This window comes from Schistocerca piceifrons, chromosome 2, assembly GCF_021461385.2.
Source record: "Schistocerca piceifrons isolate TAMUIC-IGC-003096 chromosome 2, iqSchPice1.1, whole genome shotgun sequence".
NCBI classification, from domain to species: Eukaryota; Metazoa; Arthropoda; class Insecta; order Orthoptera; family Acrididae; genus Schistocerca; species Schistocerca piceifrons.
In genome coordinates, this window is record NC_060139.1 from 510,394,702 (window position 1) to 510,413,002 (window position 18,301).

At 42.9% G+C, this 18,301-nt stretch overlaps 1 protein-coding gene across 1 annotated transcript in view; it reads right to left on the minus strand.

Moving 5' to 3' along the window:
* Positions 1 to 15,316, minus strand: part of LOC124775523 (juvenile hormone esterase-like) — a 38,960-nt gene extending 23,644 nt beyond the window's left edge. The window contains exons 1-2 of the mRNA XM_047250356.1: positions 15,170 to 15,316; positions 13,155 to 13,295 (exon numbers count right to left, since the gene is read on the minus strand). Coding sequence (XP_047106312.1) covers positions 13,155 to 13,295; positions 15,170 to 15,316 — 288 coding nt within the window. The remainder of the gene's footprint in view (positions 1 to 13,154; positions 13,296 to 15,169) is intronic.
* Between the last annotated feature and the right edge of the window lie 2,985 nt (positions 15,317 to 18,301).

An 18,301-nucleotide genomic window follows, 5' to 3' on the forward strand; every position in this document is an offset into this window, starting at 1 on the left:
CCATGCAGCTTCAACACGATACCACAGTTCATCAAGAGTAGTGCCTGGCGTATTGTGACGAGACAGTTGCTAGGCCACTATTGACCAGACGTATTCAACTGGGGAGAGATCTGGAGAATGTGCTGGCCAGGGCAGCAGTCGAACATTTTCTGTATCCAGAAAGGCCCGTACAGGACCTACAACATGCGGTCGTGCATTATCCTGCTGAAATGTAGGGTTTCACAGGGATTGAATGAAGGGCACAGCCACGGGTCGTAACACCTCTGAATTGTAACGTCCACTTTTCAAAGTGGCGTCAATGGGAACAAGAGGTGGCCAAGACCAAGACGTGTAACCAATGGCACCCCATACCATCACGCCAGGTGGTACGCCAGTATGGCGATGGCGAGCACATGCTTCCAATGTGCGTTCACCGCGATGTCGCTAAACACGGATGCGACCATCATGATGCTGTAAACAGAACCTTGATTCATCCGAAAAAAATGACGTTTTGCCTTTCGTGCACCCAGGTTCGTCGCTGAGTACACCATCGCAGCCGCTCCTACCTGTGATGCAGCGTCAAGGGTAACCGCAGCGATGGTCTCCGAGCTGATAGTCCATGCTGCTGTAAACGTCGTGGAACTGTTCGTGTAGATGGTTGTTGTGTTGCAAACGTCCCCATCTGTTGACTCAGTTATCGAGACGTGGCTGCACGATCCATTACAGCCTTACGAATAAGATGCCTGTCATCTCAACTGCTAGTGATACGAGGCCGTTGGGATCCAGCACGGCGTTCCGTATTATCCTCCTGAACCCACCGATTCCATATTCTGCTAACAGTCATTGGATCTCGACCAACGCGAGCAGCAATATCGCGATACGATAAAGCGCAATCGCGATAGGCTGCAATCCGACCTTTATCAAAGTCGGAAACATGATTGTACGCATTTCTTATCTTTACACGAGGCATCACAACAACGTTTCACCAGGCAACGCCAGTCAACTGCTGTTTGTGTATCAGAAATCGGTTGGAAACTTTCCTCATGTCAACACGTTGTAGGTGTCGCCATCGGCGCCAACCTTGTGTGAATACTCTGAAAAGCTAATCATTTGCATATCGCAGCATCTTCTTCCTGTCGGTTAAATTTCCCGTCTGTAGCACGTCATCTTCGTGGTGTAGCAATTTTAATGGCCAGTAGTGTATAATGGCAGGATTCGCAAAACATGTATTTGACTCTCTTTACACCGAACCTCCCCGTTGTTAGACGGACACAAAGATGGCTGATACTGATTAGCGGTGCGAAACAGAAAGATATCCATCTTGAATGGTACTTTCAGAAAATTCTCAGTGAACAAACAATTGGAATATAATGCATTTACTGTGAGTGCTTCTCTATCCGCCGAATCGGAGTGCACATATCACCTGTAATCCCGCTGAGGATTGGCTACTGTGCGTACCTGAATTTCTCTGCCTACACTGTGGACGCAGCACAACATTTGGAAACTCCTAGGGCTGAAGTCACTTCAGTACAAGCCAGAACACAAGATCTTTTTTGCCCACAAGCCAGGGACAGTGATTCGACTCAAGGATTCTCCCGTAAAGAAACACTTCAATGTGCCAGACTTCACAGAGGGCTAAGGAATATGTGGCGAAACAAGAGCTGTATCATTTGAGAGTTACAGAGGCGAGTGAGTGTACCGGGACTTACCCCAGTTCACTGCTACTAGTGCCACGTCATCGTAACACACCTATGCGTAGCATACGAGTATTCCGTCATAATCTAAGAGTGAAACTGAGACTAAAAATTAAAGCAGCCTTTACAAACTTTGTCAACTTATGCTTCAGTATATAAATGTTAAAATTGTTAAATCTCAGGATCATCAGACGATTATGCTTCACTAAATATAATGTTTCAGGTAAAAAACATGTGACGCTACAGTCAAAAATTGTTCAGAATGTCACAGTTAACCAACAGTCGCGAGTCTCAACTTGATCGGAACAATATTGTGGTCGAAGTCGGTGTTTACAAGAAAAATTTTAGGTGCTAAATATGACTCAAAATCGTGAAAATTCGTACGAAGCTTCAGTTTGATATAAAAACAATAACTATCTGACCTCCATTAAGCTACCTCTAATAGTTTTCAAGTAATTTACTGAAAACTAAATCTGGAATAAGAACGTCCTTATTCATAATAGATTAAACATCATTTGTATTAATGAGAGAAAGTTCTGATTGAACACTTGATTAAATACATTAAATAGTAAAGCTAGAACAAGTTTCAAGACTTTAATGTAAATAACAATCAATACAAGGTCTCTTGAAGATGTGTTTCAGAGGAACAATCAATACAAGGTCTCTTAAAGATGTAGTTCAGAGGTTGTGTTCTACTGCCGTTACCGTTCTAAACATTCTAGCCGGCGGAGTTTAAATGCAGTCGAGTTAAAACTTTTTCTGTAATTAAAACAAACTAAACTAAATTCATTTATAGATTACTATTAGTAATTCATGGCCGAGTAATTAAATAATGTGTCTGAGAAACCAGTTTCTTAGATGCTGCTACCTCGCCAAAGAGCGGATGACGGCAAATGTTCCGTTCGGTCATTCATTGCGCCCATTTACAAATACGGCCGGAGATGCAATACACATTCACTTCGCACCCAGCTATCAATCTCTCCGCGTGAAACACTGGCTTACGTGCTGCCTCGGATAACGTCACAGCCGATTTGCTGCCAAGCGCATGTTTTTCGATACTAATAGGTAGTACTGTATACCGTCCTGGATCGCTTAGATTTCACCGAAGTAACTGTTTGTGTGCCACCCGCAATGTTAACAAAAACGCGTGGCAGGCGATGAGACTATTTTATGTGGCGAGCATTCAACTTTGATCCTTATAAGTCAGGGCGAGAGACCATTTCAATTAGAACTTACTGTAGAAGTGGCCTCTGAACTGCTCATAGTGCTGTTTAAGATAGAGACATTATTATTATTATTATTATTATACATGCTTGTGCATGTGAACTTTTACTGTATATGTGAATGAGTTAGGAATCAAAACATTTATTTATAATAATAGTTCCTGATTACCACTGAGTAGCCGGCCGAAGTGGCCGTGCGGTTAAAGGCGCTGCAGTCTGGAACCGCAAGACCGCTGCGGTCGCAGGTTCGAATCCTGCCTCGGGCATGGATGTTTGTGATGTCCTTAGGTTAGTTAGGTTTAACTAGTTCTAAGTTCTAGGGGACTAATGACCTCAGCAGTTGAGTCCCATAGTGCTCAGAGCCATTTTGAACCACTGAGTAAGTTTTTCTGCGAGTACAAGAACAATGTACTCATGGAAATTGCGGTCAGTATGATCTCCATCGCTTTCATGCTGACAACAAAATAGTATTCAGTCTCTTGTAAAAGATGGCAAAGGAATACATTTTTTTATCAACTTGCCACACCAAAAACTGACATCTAAATAAACAGAATAACAACTTTGCCACATAGAAATGACTTTAAATCCTCTCCAATCCCAGATTCTCCACTGTGGCTATTGCCAGCGAAGTCTGTAGATCGATCTCCGGAGTGAGCTGTCTTCGACTGATCCCAACAGGATTGTTTCCTCGGCTGGTCCCTCCAACCATAGCCCGCTCCCTCCTGGACATGTGGCGTCTACGTTTGTTCGCATTGCTCCACCCCTGACACTCCTTTTCCAAGTACGCTATTGTGAAATGTTTTCTGTCCCCCAAAGAGGGACCTCCCTCATGCTCTGTCCACAAGAGGGGTGCCCTCAAGCATTCTAAAAAGCCGCCTCTTTCCTGTGCTCTCTCTCAGAGTAGTAAATTTCCGCCCTAGCAGAAGACAACAAGCCTCTTCCAGCCCCCTCTTTAGCCGACAGCGGCATCTGAGGAACATGTTGCCCACATTGCCCTTTGTGTCAGAACTCAGCTGTAATTAACACCCAGACTTGAAGTACTACAGAAATTGTTAGTACACTACTGGCCATTAAAATCGCTACACCACGAAGATGACGTGCTACAGACGCGAAATTTAACCGACAGAAAGAAGATGCTGTGATATGCAAATGATTAGTTTTTCAGAGCATTCACACAAGGATGGCGCCGGAGTCGCTACCTACAACGTACTGACATGGGGTAAGTTTCCAACCGATTTCTCATACACAAACAGCAGTTGACCGGCGCTGCCTGGTAAAACGATGTTGTGATGCCTCGTGTAAGGAGGAAACATGCGTACCATCACGTTTCCGACTTTGATAATGGTCGGATTGTAACCTATCTCGATTGCGGTTTATCGTAACGCGACATTGTTGCTCGCGTTGGTCGAGATACTATGACTGTAAGCAGAATAAGGAATCGGTGGGTTCAGGAGGGTAATACGGAACGCCGTGCTGGGTCCCAACGGCCTCGTATCACTAGCAGTCGAGATGACAGACATCTTATCCGCGTGGCTGTAACGGATCGTGCAACCACGTCTTGATCCCTGAGTCAACGGATGGGGACGTTTGCAAGACAACAACCGTCTGCGCCAACAGTTCCACGACGTTTGCAGCAGCATGGACTATCAGTTCGGGGACCATGGCTGCAGTTACCCTTGACGCTACATCACAGACAGGAGCGCCTGCGATGGTGTACTCAACGACGAACCTGGGTGCACGAATGGCAAAACGTCATTTTTTCGGATGAATTCAGGGTCTGTTTACAGCATCATGATGGTCGCATCCATGTTTAGCGACATCGCGGTGGACGCACGTTGGAAGCGTGTATTCGTCATCGCCATACTGACGTATCACTCGGCGTGATGGTATGGGGTGCCATTGGTTACACGCCTCGGTCACCTCTTGTTCGCATTGACGGCAATTTGAACCGTGGACGCTGCATTTCAGATGTGTTACGACCCGTGGCTCTACCCTTCATTCGATCCCGGCGAAACCCTACATTTCAGCAGGATAATGCACGACCGCACATTTCAGGTCCTGTACGGGCCTTACTGGATACAGAAAATGTTCGACTGCTGCCCTGGCCAGCACATTCGCCAGATCTCTCCGTAACTCAAAACGTCTCGTCAATGGTGGCCGAGAAACTGGCTAGTCACAATACGCCAGTCACTACTCTTGATGAACTGTGGTATCGTGTTGAAGCTGCATGGGCAGCTGTACCTGTACACGCCATCCAAGCTGTGTTTGACTCAATGCCCAGGTGTATCAAGGCCGTTATTACGGCCAGAGGTGGTTGTTCTGGGTACTGATTTCACCGGATCTATGCACGCAAATTGGGTGAAAATGTAATCACATGACAGTTCTAGTACAATGTATTTGTCCAATGTATACTTGTTTATCATCTGCATTTCTTCTTGGTGTAGCAATTTTAATGGCCAGTAGTGTATGTAGTGATAGCCAGCACCAGGCAATGAAGTGAGTAATAATCAGATAGTACATTGTAAACATTGATCTAGTACAAATATGAATATAAAACGTAGGGTGGAAAAATTTTGGCAGCTAGCATTGTGGTAAGTACTGAGAGAACATTCAGCCTTGCATAGTACATCCAGAGCATCATCCAGCTCATTCTGTTGCCCCTTCTGTAATGCTGGATCATATGCAATTAACGAAGGCCAAAGCCAGTTTACAAACTTCTTGTTACCAAAGGTGTTCATCAAAGGTGTTCATATGCTTGGTTACCAGAACTCTTCCATACTCAGCGTAGAACGAGATAACGTCAAATTTCTGGTGTTGATCTGTAACCAAAGGCTAAGACAAGAGGAGAGGATCAAAATCGACATTAAATTTTCTTAAGAGATTTTTAATGAATCGCAGTCTGTCATCTGTTGTTGATCTTGTGGTCTTCAGTCCTGAGACTGGCTTGATGCAGCTCTCCATGCTACCCTATCCTGTGCAAGCTTCTTCATCTCCCAGTACTTACTGCAACCCACATCCTTCTGAATCTGATTAGTGTATTTATCTATTGCCCCCCCCCCCTATGATTTTTACCCTCCACGCTGCCCTCCAATGCTAAATTTGTGATCCCTTGATGCCTCAGAAAAAAATGATTCAAATGGCTATGAGCACGATGGGACTCAACTGCTGAGGTCATTAGTCCCCTAGAACTTAGAACTAGTTATACCTAACTAACCTAAGGACATCACACACATCCATGCCCGAGGCAGGATTCGAACCTGCGACCGTAGCGGTCTCGCGGTTCCAGACTGCAGCGCCAGAACCACGCGGCCACTTCGGCCGGCTGATGCCTCAGAACATGTCCTACTAACCGGTCCCTTCTTTTTGTCAAGTTGTGCCACATACTCCTCCCCAATTCTATTCAATACCTCCTCGTTAGTTTTATGATCTACCCATCTATCTTCAGCATTCTTCTGTAGCACCACATTTCGAAAGCTTCTATTGTCTTCTTGTCAAAACTATTTATCGTCCATGTTTCACTTCCATACATGACTACACTCCATACAAATACTTTCACAAACGACTTCCTGACACTTAAATCTGTACTCGATGATAACAAATTTCTCCTCTTCAGAAACGCTTTCCTTGCCATTGCCAGTCTACATTTTATATCTTCTCTACTTCGACCATGATCGGTTTGTTTGCTCGCCAAATTACAAAACTCGTTTACTACTTTAAGTGCCTCATTTCCTAATCTAATTCCCTCAGCGTCACCCGACTTAAATCGACTACATTCCATTATCCTCGTTTTGCTTTTGTTGATGTTCATCTTATTTCCTCCATTCAAGACACTGTCCATTCCGTCCAACTGCTCTTCCAAGTCCTTTGCTGTCTCTGATAGAATTACAATGTCATCGGCGAACCTCAAAGTTTCTATTTCTTCTCCATGGATTTTAATACCTACTCCGAATTTTTCTTTTGTTTTCTTTCCTGCTTGCTCAATATACAGATTGAATAACATCGGGGAGGGGCTACAAGCCTGTCTTACTCCCTTCCCAAAAATTGCTTCCCTTTCATGCCCCTCGAATCTTATAACTGCAATCTGGTTTCTGTACAAATTATAAAAAGCCTTTCGCTTTCTCTGAGTCTACAAATGCTAGAAACGTAGGTTTGCCTTTTCTTAATCTAGCTTTTAAAATAAGTCGTAAGGTCAGTTTTGCCTTCTATGGAATCCAATCTGATCTTCCCCGACGTCGGCTTCTACTAGCTTTTCCATTAGTCTGTAAAGAATTCGCGTTAGTATTTTGCAGCAGTGTCTTATTAAACTGATAGTTCGGTAATTTTGACATCTATCAACATCTGCTTTTTTTGGGATTGGAGTTACTATATTCTTCTTGAAGACTGAGGGTATTTCGCCTATCTCATACACCTAGCTCACGAGATGGTAGAGTTTTGTCAGGACTGGCTCTCGCAAGGCCGTCAGTAGTTCTAATGGAATGTTCTCTACTCCCAGGGCCTTGTTTCGACTCAGGTCTTTCAGTGCCCTATCAAAATCTTCACGCAGTACCGTTACTCCCATTTCATCTTCATCTACATCCTCTTCCATTTTCATAATATTGTCCTGAAGTACATCGCCCTTGTACAGACTCTCTATACGCTCCTTCAACCTTTCTGCTTTCCCTTCTTTGCTTAGAACTGGGTTCCCATCTGAGCTCTTGATATTCATACAAGTGGTTGTCTTTTCTCCAAAGGTCTCTTTAATTTTCGTGTAGGCAGTATCTATCTTACCCCTAGTGAGATAAGTCTCTACATCCTTACATTTGTCCTCTAGCCATCCCTGCTTAGCCATTTTGCACTTCCTATCGATCTCATTTTTGAGACGTTTGTATACCTTTTTGCCTGCTTCATTTACCACATTCCTATATTTTCTCCTTTCGTCAATTAAGTTCAATATTTCTTCTGTTACTCAAGGAGTTCTACTAGCCCTTGTCTTCTTACCTCTTTGATCCTCTGCTGCCTTCACTACTTCATCCCTCAGAGCTACCCATTCTTCTTCTACTGTACTTCTTTCCCCCATTCCTGTCAATTGTTCCCTTACGCTCTCCCTGAAACTCTGTACAACCTCAGGTTCTTTCAGTTTATCCAGGTCCCATCTCCTTAAATTCCCAACTTTTTGCAGTTTCTTCAGTTTTAATCTGCAGTTCATAACCAATAGATTGTGGTCATAGTCCACATCTGCCCCTGGAAATGTCTTACAATTTAAAATCTGGTTCCTAAATCTCTGTCTTACCATTATATAATCTATCTGATACCTTCTAGTATCTCCAGGATTCTTCCATGTATACAACATTGTTTCATGATTCTTGAACCAAGTGTTAGCTATGATTAAGTTATGCTCTGTGCAAAACTCTACCAGACGGCTTCCTCTTTCATTTCTTAGCTCCAATCCATATTCACCTACTATGTTTCCTTCTCTCCCTTTTCCTACTCTCGAATTCCAGTCACCCATGACTATTAAATTTTCGCCTCCCTTCACTACCTGAATAATTTCTTTTATCTCATCATACATTTCTTCAATTTCTTCTTCATCTGCAGAGCTAGTTGGCACATAAACTTGTACTATTGTAGTAGGCGTGGGCTTCGTGTCTATCTTGGCCGCAATAATGCGTTCACATTGCTGTTGGTAGTAGCTTACCCGCACTCTTATGTTTCTATTCATTATTAATCCTACTCCTGCATTACCCCTATTTGATTTTGTATTTATAACCCTGTATTCACCTTACCAAAAGTCTTGGTCCTCCTGCCACCGAACTTCACTAATTCCCACTATATCTAATTTTAACCTATCCATTTCCCTTTCTAAATTTTCTAATCTACCTGCTCGGTTAAGGGATCTGACATTCCGCGCACCGATCCGTAGAACACCAGATTTCGTTTTCCTAATAACGACGTCCTCTTGAGTAGTCCCCGCCCGGAGATCTGAATGGGGGACTATTTTACCCCCGGAATATTTTACCCAAGAGGACGCCATCATCATTTATCCATACAGTAAAGCTGCATGCCCTCGGGAAATGTTACGGCCGTAGTTTCCCCTTGCTTTCAGCCGTTCGCAGTACCAGCACAGCAAGGCCGTTTTGGTTAATGTTGCAAGGCCAGGTCAGTCAATCATCCAGACTGTTGCCCCTGCAACTACTGAAAAGCCAGCTGCCCCTCTTCTGTTATCTACTCTCTCTTATTGGGTCAGTTTTCATTAGGTTGGTATGAACGGTTATTACCAGATATTTTTCGACATCCTTATTCCACTTATGCGGGCTGCAACTCTCTGCCACTAGAGGTTTCTGAATGTAGCGTGTGGGATGGCAGTGTGTAATGTAAATATGTCACTGTGTGGGAATTGTACTTAGGCTAAAATAAAAAGTAAAAACAAGTTATAATAATTTTTAAGCCTGTCTCCTCTTTGCAGGCAGCCATACCGAACATACACATCTCATTTCAGTGTAATTCTGATGACGCCACATTCTACTCTTATTGTTATTGCATGTTTTTTATTTAACACAGTTTTGTTTTTAAATATGATTACAGATTCTTGTATTGGGGAGGAAAATGTACTAAGTCTGTGTAGCTATGTTGGCTGCTGTAACAGAGAGTGCAGTGGTTATCGTATCTGCCTACTCAGCAGCAGGATTAGGTTCAATTCCTCGATCTGATACAAATTTTAATTCATTGCTTTAGTCTGTATTAAGTCTCTTAATTTGTTGTTATCATGTCGGTATTTCCGTGTACACTGATGTTTTACTCCTATTCATCTTTCTCCCTGCCCTCTCCTCTCCCTATTTTTAGTTGCACATACTGTATTGTTTTGGCATATTTTCTGAACAATGTTGCTTTTTGTAGATTTCTACATTTTACTTCTGTTACTGTCGTTCATCACATGTATGACCATTCTTTCACGTCTACCGTTCTGATGTGTTCAGTGCTATGATATGTTATCATCTCTGTAGGATAGCAAATTTATCCCTCTCCATTGATGTTTCCCCCATTCCTTTTTGCCTCTCCTCTATCCCTACTTTTAATTACCTATGCTGTATTGTTTTACCAATATTATGTGAGCAATGTCAGTTCTGATACGTTTTTACATTTTACTTGTGTGGTTATGATTCATCATACGTTTACCATTCTGTTACATCTTTCTTGTACTTTACGTAACATTTTACTTGCATGTTCAACCAGTGCGTTATATCACCACTAGCACCACTTGTTGGACCCTTCGTCAACTTAGGAGTTATGGCTTGTGCAGACAGCTATGCTATGGAACACGTCATATTCACGCGACACCAAACTTCCAGGGTGAAGTTCTTCTCCCTGATTTGGTGTCTGTTTTCCACGCACTCTTCGTTGTATTTTCTTCGTTGTCCTTTAGCTACATTTACGGTGCTACTGCTGATTTTGTAACCTTTTCCAGATATCCTGAAAATGAGTGCATTCTAAACGCCCCAATAACGCAGTTTCCTTACATCTAGTGACAATTCTACACAAATCAAAAAAAAGTTTTTCGTCACTTCGGTTCCGAGAATTCCGGAACCTGTACAGAAAATTGGAAAAGAGATAAACATAAATATCACTTCCACCTTTTTGACTGCTCATGAAAACCACACTTTGCACGTTGTACCACCACACAGCGAGACCTTCAGAGGTGGTGCTCGAGGTTGCTGCACACACAGGTTCCTCTAATACCCAGTAGCATGTCCTCTCGCATTGATGCATGATCAACACATTGATCTATCGTTGGGAGAAATCTTCGCCGCCACGGTGACTGTGTTGAGGAATAAGTATGCACACATGAAGAGTAAAGATGTAGAAAATTGATAAAGTTGGATTTATTTAAAAAGCTTTAAGAGTTTTCTTAATGGGGAGAAGTCTTCCGAAGTAAGAGTGATTTCAGGTGTGCCGCAGGGGAGTGTCATGGGACCGTTGCTATTCACAATATACATAAATGACCTTGTGGATGACATCAGAAGGTTACTGAGGCTTTTTGTAGATGATGCTGTGGTGTATCGAGAGGTTGTAACAATGGAAAATTGTACTGAAATGCAGAAGGGTCTGCAGCGAATTGACGCATGGTGCAGGGAATTGCAGCGAATTGACGCATGGTGCAGGGAATGGCAATTGAATTTCAATGTAGACAAGTGCAATGTGCTTCGAATACATAGAAATATAGATCCCTTATCATTTAGCTACACAATAGCAGGTCAGCAACTGGAAGCAGTTAATTCCATAAATTATCTGGGAGTACGCATTAGGAGCGATTTAAAATGGAATGATCATATAAAGTTGATCGTCCGTAAAGCAGATGCCAGACTGAGATTCATTGGAAGAATCCTAAGGAAATGCAATCCGAAAACAAAGGAATCTGGTTACAGTACGCTTGTTCGTCCACTGCTTGAATACAGCTCAGCAGTGTGGGATCCGTACCAGATAGGGTTGACAGAGAAGATCCAACGGAGAGCAGCGCGCTTCGGTACAGGATCATTTAGTAATCGCGAAAGCGTTACGGAGATGATAGATAAACTCCAGTGGAAGACTCTGCAGGAGAGACGCTCAGTATCTCGGTACGGGCTTTTGTTAAAGTTTCGAGAACATACCTTCACCGAGGAGTCAAGCAGTATATTGCTCCCTCCTACGTATATCTCGCGAAGAGACCATGAGGATAAAATCAGAGGGATTAGAGCCCACACAGAAGCATACCGACAGTCCTTCTTTCCACGAACAATACGAGACTGGAATAGAAGGGATAACCGATATAGGTACTCATGGTACACTCCGCCACACACCGTCAGGTGGCTTGCGGAGTATGGATGTAGATGTAGATGTAAAATGTTCAGAGACAATTCTTTTCATTACACTCTCGTAGTTTTCCATTTAGTATTTTGCTTTATTCATTGTATATATTATAAACGTCATTAAATTCAAATATTACAAGGCAATTATCTGAAGAAAAATGTTTAAATGCATATTTATGTGTTTCAGATTTAAGAGAACATGCTTCGATATTGAACAGTCGGAGGGTAGGGTCGGTGACGATGGGACTATGTTGGATAACGTAATAGCATCACTGGTGCATTGGGTGCGTATGAAAGGGCATGAATACAACATCAACATGTGAACCGTATCAATGTCAAAAGCACAATGACAATTATTATTTTTGAGTATATTGCCAACTACGATCAGTGCTTTTATTCTTGGATCAACTAGGAGAGTTTATGCGTGTCTACTGGACCCAAATCGATGGATCGCTGGTGGAAAAATACATTTACACGGTATTGGATTTGAACATTATGAGGACTATGTCTTGATGTGAATGACTGTGTCACATCGTTCAATGCACAGAAGCTCCTTCCCAAGGGCCACGGTGTAGGGCATTCTGTAAATAAGTACATACTCTACTGTCAATATTTCAGTAACGCGTCTGTCTAACCGCGCACACTCAGGAACTGCAATACCTCGAGGTCAAGCTCCCGATGACAACTGCGACAATAAGGAAGTCTCTATCTGAATCGGATTTGAAGGTATTATTTTCAGTTCAGAATCGGCGGCACATTATCAACTCTATTGGTATTATATACACTGGACAAAATGGGCTAGTTTTACGAATTGCCTCCTGTTGCTGCGTCGAAGTATGAAATTAGGCTCAAGGGGGACATAACTTTCCTCTGTAGTGGTGCTTTTCCGTAATGCGTCACTCTCAGGTTCAGCAACGCTTTAAACAGCAGGTGTCGACACGTGCGAAAATAAGGCCATCGCTGAAAGATTGGTGTGAGGTAAAAGATGTAGATATTTTTTCAACACCGTGCCTAGCACTCTGTGTGAATTTGATTCCATTTCAATATTCGTTGATCTCACTATGCAAAGTATTGCAAGTAAATTAGCAATTTCCAACGTGTTCAAAAGCAGAAGAATGCTGTTCTAGAGACGTGGCAGCAGCTCGTTTGCAAAGTAGCATGAAGTATCATGACGACAAACACTGCTTTATTGGACAGCAGATTTGGTTAAGTAAGTCTTTTAGAATTACTTTACTGGTGAAAAGTTATTGGCTACCTCTATGCAAATAAAGAAAGAAGTTACTGATCTACCTGAGTACATCACATTTCATTAATTTTGTCAAAATGAACTGAAAGCAAATACAGAGTGATATGTTATATCATATGTGAACTGTTATAGCTAAGAATGCAGAGACAAGCATAAGAAATTTTAATGAATAATAAAAATTATGGGAGCTTACCTTAGGTGTGTACACATTTAGATACAGGCAGTCCTCATCTCCTTTGTACTGATTAGTAAAAAATGAGTCGATTTGAGGGGCCACGTTAGGTTCTATTGTGGCATTTCGTATCCCACTCCATTTTTCTGGTGGTTCTGGAGACTGGAAGATAAGAAGACGTACAATTTTTGTATCATCAATTCGTAATTTTAATCGCACAAATTATTATTTTTGCTGTACACATTCTTGTCGTAACTGTTGGTGGCGCGATTCGATGCGAATAACAGCAAGTTACTTGTTTCAGGGTGAAAACTTATGTGAACTTCCTTGTTTTAGTAAATGATCTGCGTTACGGGGCCAAACCATTAATTTACAATCATCGGTTTACTACCCTCCCTAAAATACGTAGGATTAAATACAAGCGTATCAAAAGATGATTCCCATTTTCTAATTAGTGAGTGGTAATGTACTGTAATTTGTGACAACTGTCGATTCTTCCAAGGATTTTCGTATTATAACCAAATTTAATCAACACTTGTATGAGATTTTATGAACACTAGATGTGAACCAACAATATGCTTTTCATTAAGGCAGACGTATTTTGAATTTGCAATGGAGAGAGGCTAGTGGAGTTGTCGTCTATAGTGTTTCTGTACTTTTTTTAAATTCTGGAACGTTCAGGGATGATATACAGCGAGCGAAAGATTGTTTGTAAGTCGTACAAAAAGTATGCTGCATTCCTTAGAACCTAAGAACAAAAAAGATACACAGGAATTTAGAAGAGAGAGAATAATAGCCTATACTTCGTGTCATTCAATTTGAACACCCGGCAAGGAAACCAAGGATAAATTTGGACAGTCGTTCAGTTTAGGATGAAGAAATAAAAAGCCTCTGCCGATGACAAGGTAACTCACTAACAGAATATATATATATATATATATATATAACTTGATTGCAGTCGATAATATCTTGAGTACAGGTAGTAAAGTAAACATAAATAGAAGATAATCTCGGGTAATGGGGTGCAGTTGAATTATGTCCGGTGTTGCTAAGGATATTATACTAGGAAATGAGTAGCTGAACGTAGTGGAAGGGTCTACAACACCGACAGAAGAATATCCCAATACATAAACATAATTAATATAGAGTAATGATATTTTGGGAATACATTTATCTATGTAACATTTAAGTTACTCCCATTGCAAGAGCACAAGTTAACGCGAGCACGAGATAAGGCAACGCAAATGTGAAATGCTGGTACGTTAATAACCCCCAGATTTTTAAATGCAAACATGCAAATGTGCGTGCATTGTATTGTACATGTGCCACTTATTAGTTTGTGGGATGGAGTTGTACTTGGTAGATCAGTACAGGAGCGGTTTTGCTGTTTGTGGATGACTTGAGTTGTCCTCCGATGATGTTCGATATGGTGATTGAGCAGATCAAGACAACAAGTCGACACAATGTAGAGTGTGTTGGGTTGCAACAGCGATATGTGGACGAGCCTTATCCTGTCGGAATAGAGACCCTGGAATGCTGTTCGTGAGTGTGAGCAGAACAGGTCGAATCATCGCACTGACGTACAACTTTGCGTGGGATAGCCGTGAGTGTGCTCCTGCTGTCATGCGAAATCGCAGCCCAGACCATAACTCCAGGTAGCAGGCCATCAACTGGCCCCCTCCTATACTGGCATCGAGGCAGAACTAGGTCTGCATGTCCTTCATGCTCCTTCCATCATGGGTCCTTTTGGTGGCACCCTGACAAGCAGGGACAGGAGGTTAGGACATAAGAGACATCAAGGAATGTCCGTGGTACTAGAGAGAACTGTAGAGGGCAGAATTCTAGAAGATAAAAATTAAAATATATTCCCGGAATAACTGAGGACGGTGGGTGTACGTTCTTTCTCGGGTGGCGCGGGAGAGGACGTGTTGGAAGACCACATAAATCCAGAGGACTGGTCACTTAAAAGTGAAATACAGTAATTAGCTTTGTCCGACTACTTGATCATAGTAGATGAAGTTGTTAAGGGAACTCACCTTGAACCTGAGGGGGCCGACGGGTGGCAGCGCGTACGGGATGGCCTGGAATGCGCTGTAGGGCCGGCCAGAGGGCGTCTTGGCCTTGCGGCCCCTGAGCGTGCCCTGCGGGATGGTCACCGTCACCGCGCCTCCCACTCGTGCCATGTCTGCCGGCCGTCTGACCCGGTGGTCAGCCAGCCGCGCCCGGTGTGTCTGAGATAGCGGGACACCGCTGCATTATCAGTGAGATATCAGTTCCTCGAAGGTTACCACTGGCGCTGAAATTGAATGGTATGCACGCCACTCGCTTGCTCTCATAGTACCCTTCCAATTCAGCTTCCCTAAATCCGACGATGTAGATCATTTTGTAACATTAATCCAAATACCGAATGACGCGTTCATTGATGAATTAAAATAGTGAGTTTCCCCAAATAAAAGGCCTTGTTCATGTGCGTTATAAGTATTGTGATACGCCACTGGCCATTAAACGTGCAAGATTAACCAACACCAGTTTGGCTTAAACTGTACTATATGGCTGGATGTGCGGCCGGAGTGGCCCAGCGGTTCTAGGCGCTACAGTCTGGAACCGCGTTGCCGCTGCGGTCGCAGGCTCGAATCCTGCCTCGGGCATGGATGTGTGTGATGTCCTTAGGTTAGTTAGGTTAAGTAGTTCTGTGTTCTAGGGGACTGATGACGTCAGAAGTTAAGTCCCATAGTGCTCAGAGCTATTTGAACCACATTTTACGGCTGGATGTGCTAGTGCTGAGCATTTCAACGCGACACTACGGAGTAGGTAGGAATGATTCCATCTAGATTAAAAACTTTAAATATTACACAGCGCGTTTCACGTTCAGGAATCGCAGTTGAATGCTTTTTTTATGTGAAGGTAGTGTTGTGTAAGATGGAGAGATGCCTGCAACCATTTATCGGATTAGACACCAGCACAATCGTGTGCCATCAACAATTCATACAGAATTGATGGATGCAGGAAGACCACACTCCACGCTATGCATTATCTTAGCCACTCCATGCGACTAGCGCCAGAAACGCCAGATATACCGTTCGCTCTGCCTTGCAGTATCGTAAAGCCACGGCACATATAGAGATGGACGAAAATATGGAAACACCAAAAGCACAACACATTTCCAAGCCTAATACAGTGTAGGAAATTGTTTGGTACTCAAAACAGGTTCCAGTCGTCTCGAAATACATAAAGGCAGGTCGTGTACGGTTTTTAATGGAATATTGTACCATTCCTCTTGCAAAATAGTGGCATTTAAGGTAGAATTATGGAGGCTGATAGTGATCACGTACGCTTCTCTCTAACACACAAAGGCTCAATAATAGTGAGAACTGGTGGTAGAGAAGGTAAGACAGGTTATCGTCGCGCACACGAAAACAGTTCTGGAAGATGCGAAATGTGTGAACAGTCCCAGGTGATGCGAGCTGTGTAGTCACATTATCTTCGACAGTAATGCGACCTTGCAGAGTAATGACGGGGCTCGTGGCTGGCTACATCACCACCGAATCTTCGCCTCTTTCACTTTCGGGATGTAAACTCGTCCGCAAGTTGTAAGCCCTGTGGTACAAGACTTGTCCGATAAAATTCTCCATAGTCCAGGCCTGATGCCTTGGGGTCCACGTTTTCTGTTACAGGCATCTGCATCACTAGTGAGTGATTTTCGAATGCCTCCTTGCCCTGCCACACTATGATTGTAACAGAGGTTGAAAATACTGCTTATGCCCATCACCAGACGTTAAAACTATTTTCTCTGACACTCCTTGCTACGCGCTCGCTGGTGATACACCGCGTCCTGTACCCACCCATCGCAGCGCTCAGGGTCACAGCACAAACTCATACTATCTGATGATGGACATGAAAGAGGCCGAAACCGGTCGTGTTTTAACTACTGAAAAATAAAATTAACCTTACATTTTAATTGGTATTTTCGACCTCTGCTATAATTTTCAATTGCGGATGTTCCTCCGGCAGGATTGTTTGGTCTGTGCTTCCTTTTTTTCTGGAATATCTCGTTCGCCACAATCGCTTGCACATAATTTTATTAATTACCAGTTTCGACAGATCTGTCCTGTCATCAAAACATATTAACGCAAGTTCATGATCTTCACAAGTTTGCACGTAACGTAGTCATATTGCGCCGTTTTACAAGAAAAAATAGCAAGGAACATCAGCATGTCAGATATATGTTGTTGTTGTTGTGGTCTTCAGTCCTGAGACTGGTTTCATGCAGCTCTTTATGCTACTCTATCCTGTGCAATCTTCTTCACTTCCAAGAACCTACTGCAACCTACATCCTCCTGTATCTGCTTAGTATATTAATCTCTTGGTCTCCCTCTACGATTTTTACCCTCCACGCTGCCCTCAAATGCTAAATTGGTGAGACCTTGATGCCTCAGAACATGTCCTACCAACCGGTCCCTTCTTCTAGTCAAGTTGTGCCGCAAACTCCTCCCCAGTCCTGTTCAATACCTTCTCATTAGTTATGTGATCTACCCATCTAATCTTCAGCATTCTTCTGTAGCACCACATTTCGAAAACTTCTACTCTCTTACTGTCCAAACTATTTATCGTCCATGTTTTACTTCCATGTTTCCACTCCATGTCAGATATAAACTACCACAAATAAAAAACATACATGATGCTGTGATGATGTGCTAGCGCACCAGAACGGCACCATTTTCATTATAGAATGACGTAAGATCGCTATATGACCTGTAATTTTGTAAAGATCATGAACTTATGTAAATGTGCCACAAGACCCGATGACGACAGCACAGCTCTATGGAAACCGGTAGTCAATGACATAGATCTGCAAGCTCTCTTGGTGAACCTGATATTTCGAATTAATATAACAATTCTGATTCAGTTCTGCAGCTGTAGTCTTTATATTTCGTCACGACGATCTTCAGTGTCCGTCTATCGCCATCAATCAAGACACACTTTACACTTTCGTCAGTGTTCTGACTAAGCGAACGATGTCTTTCTGCTTTCCCTGCATGCAGTATAAATCTCCAACACGGTGCCTGTACAAACACCAAGCACTCCGGCTCACTCGGCTATGGTAGCACCCGCCATAGAAGCCGCAGCAATATCCCCACGTTGAAAGTCATTTAGGTCCGACATAATGC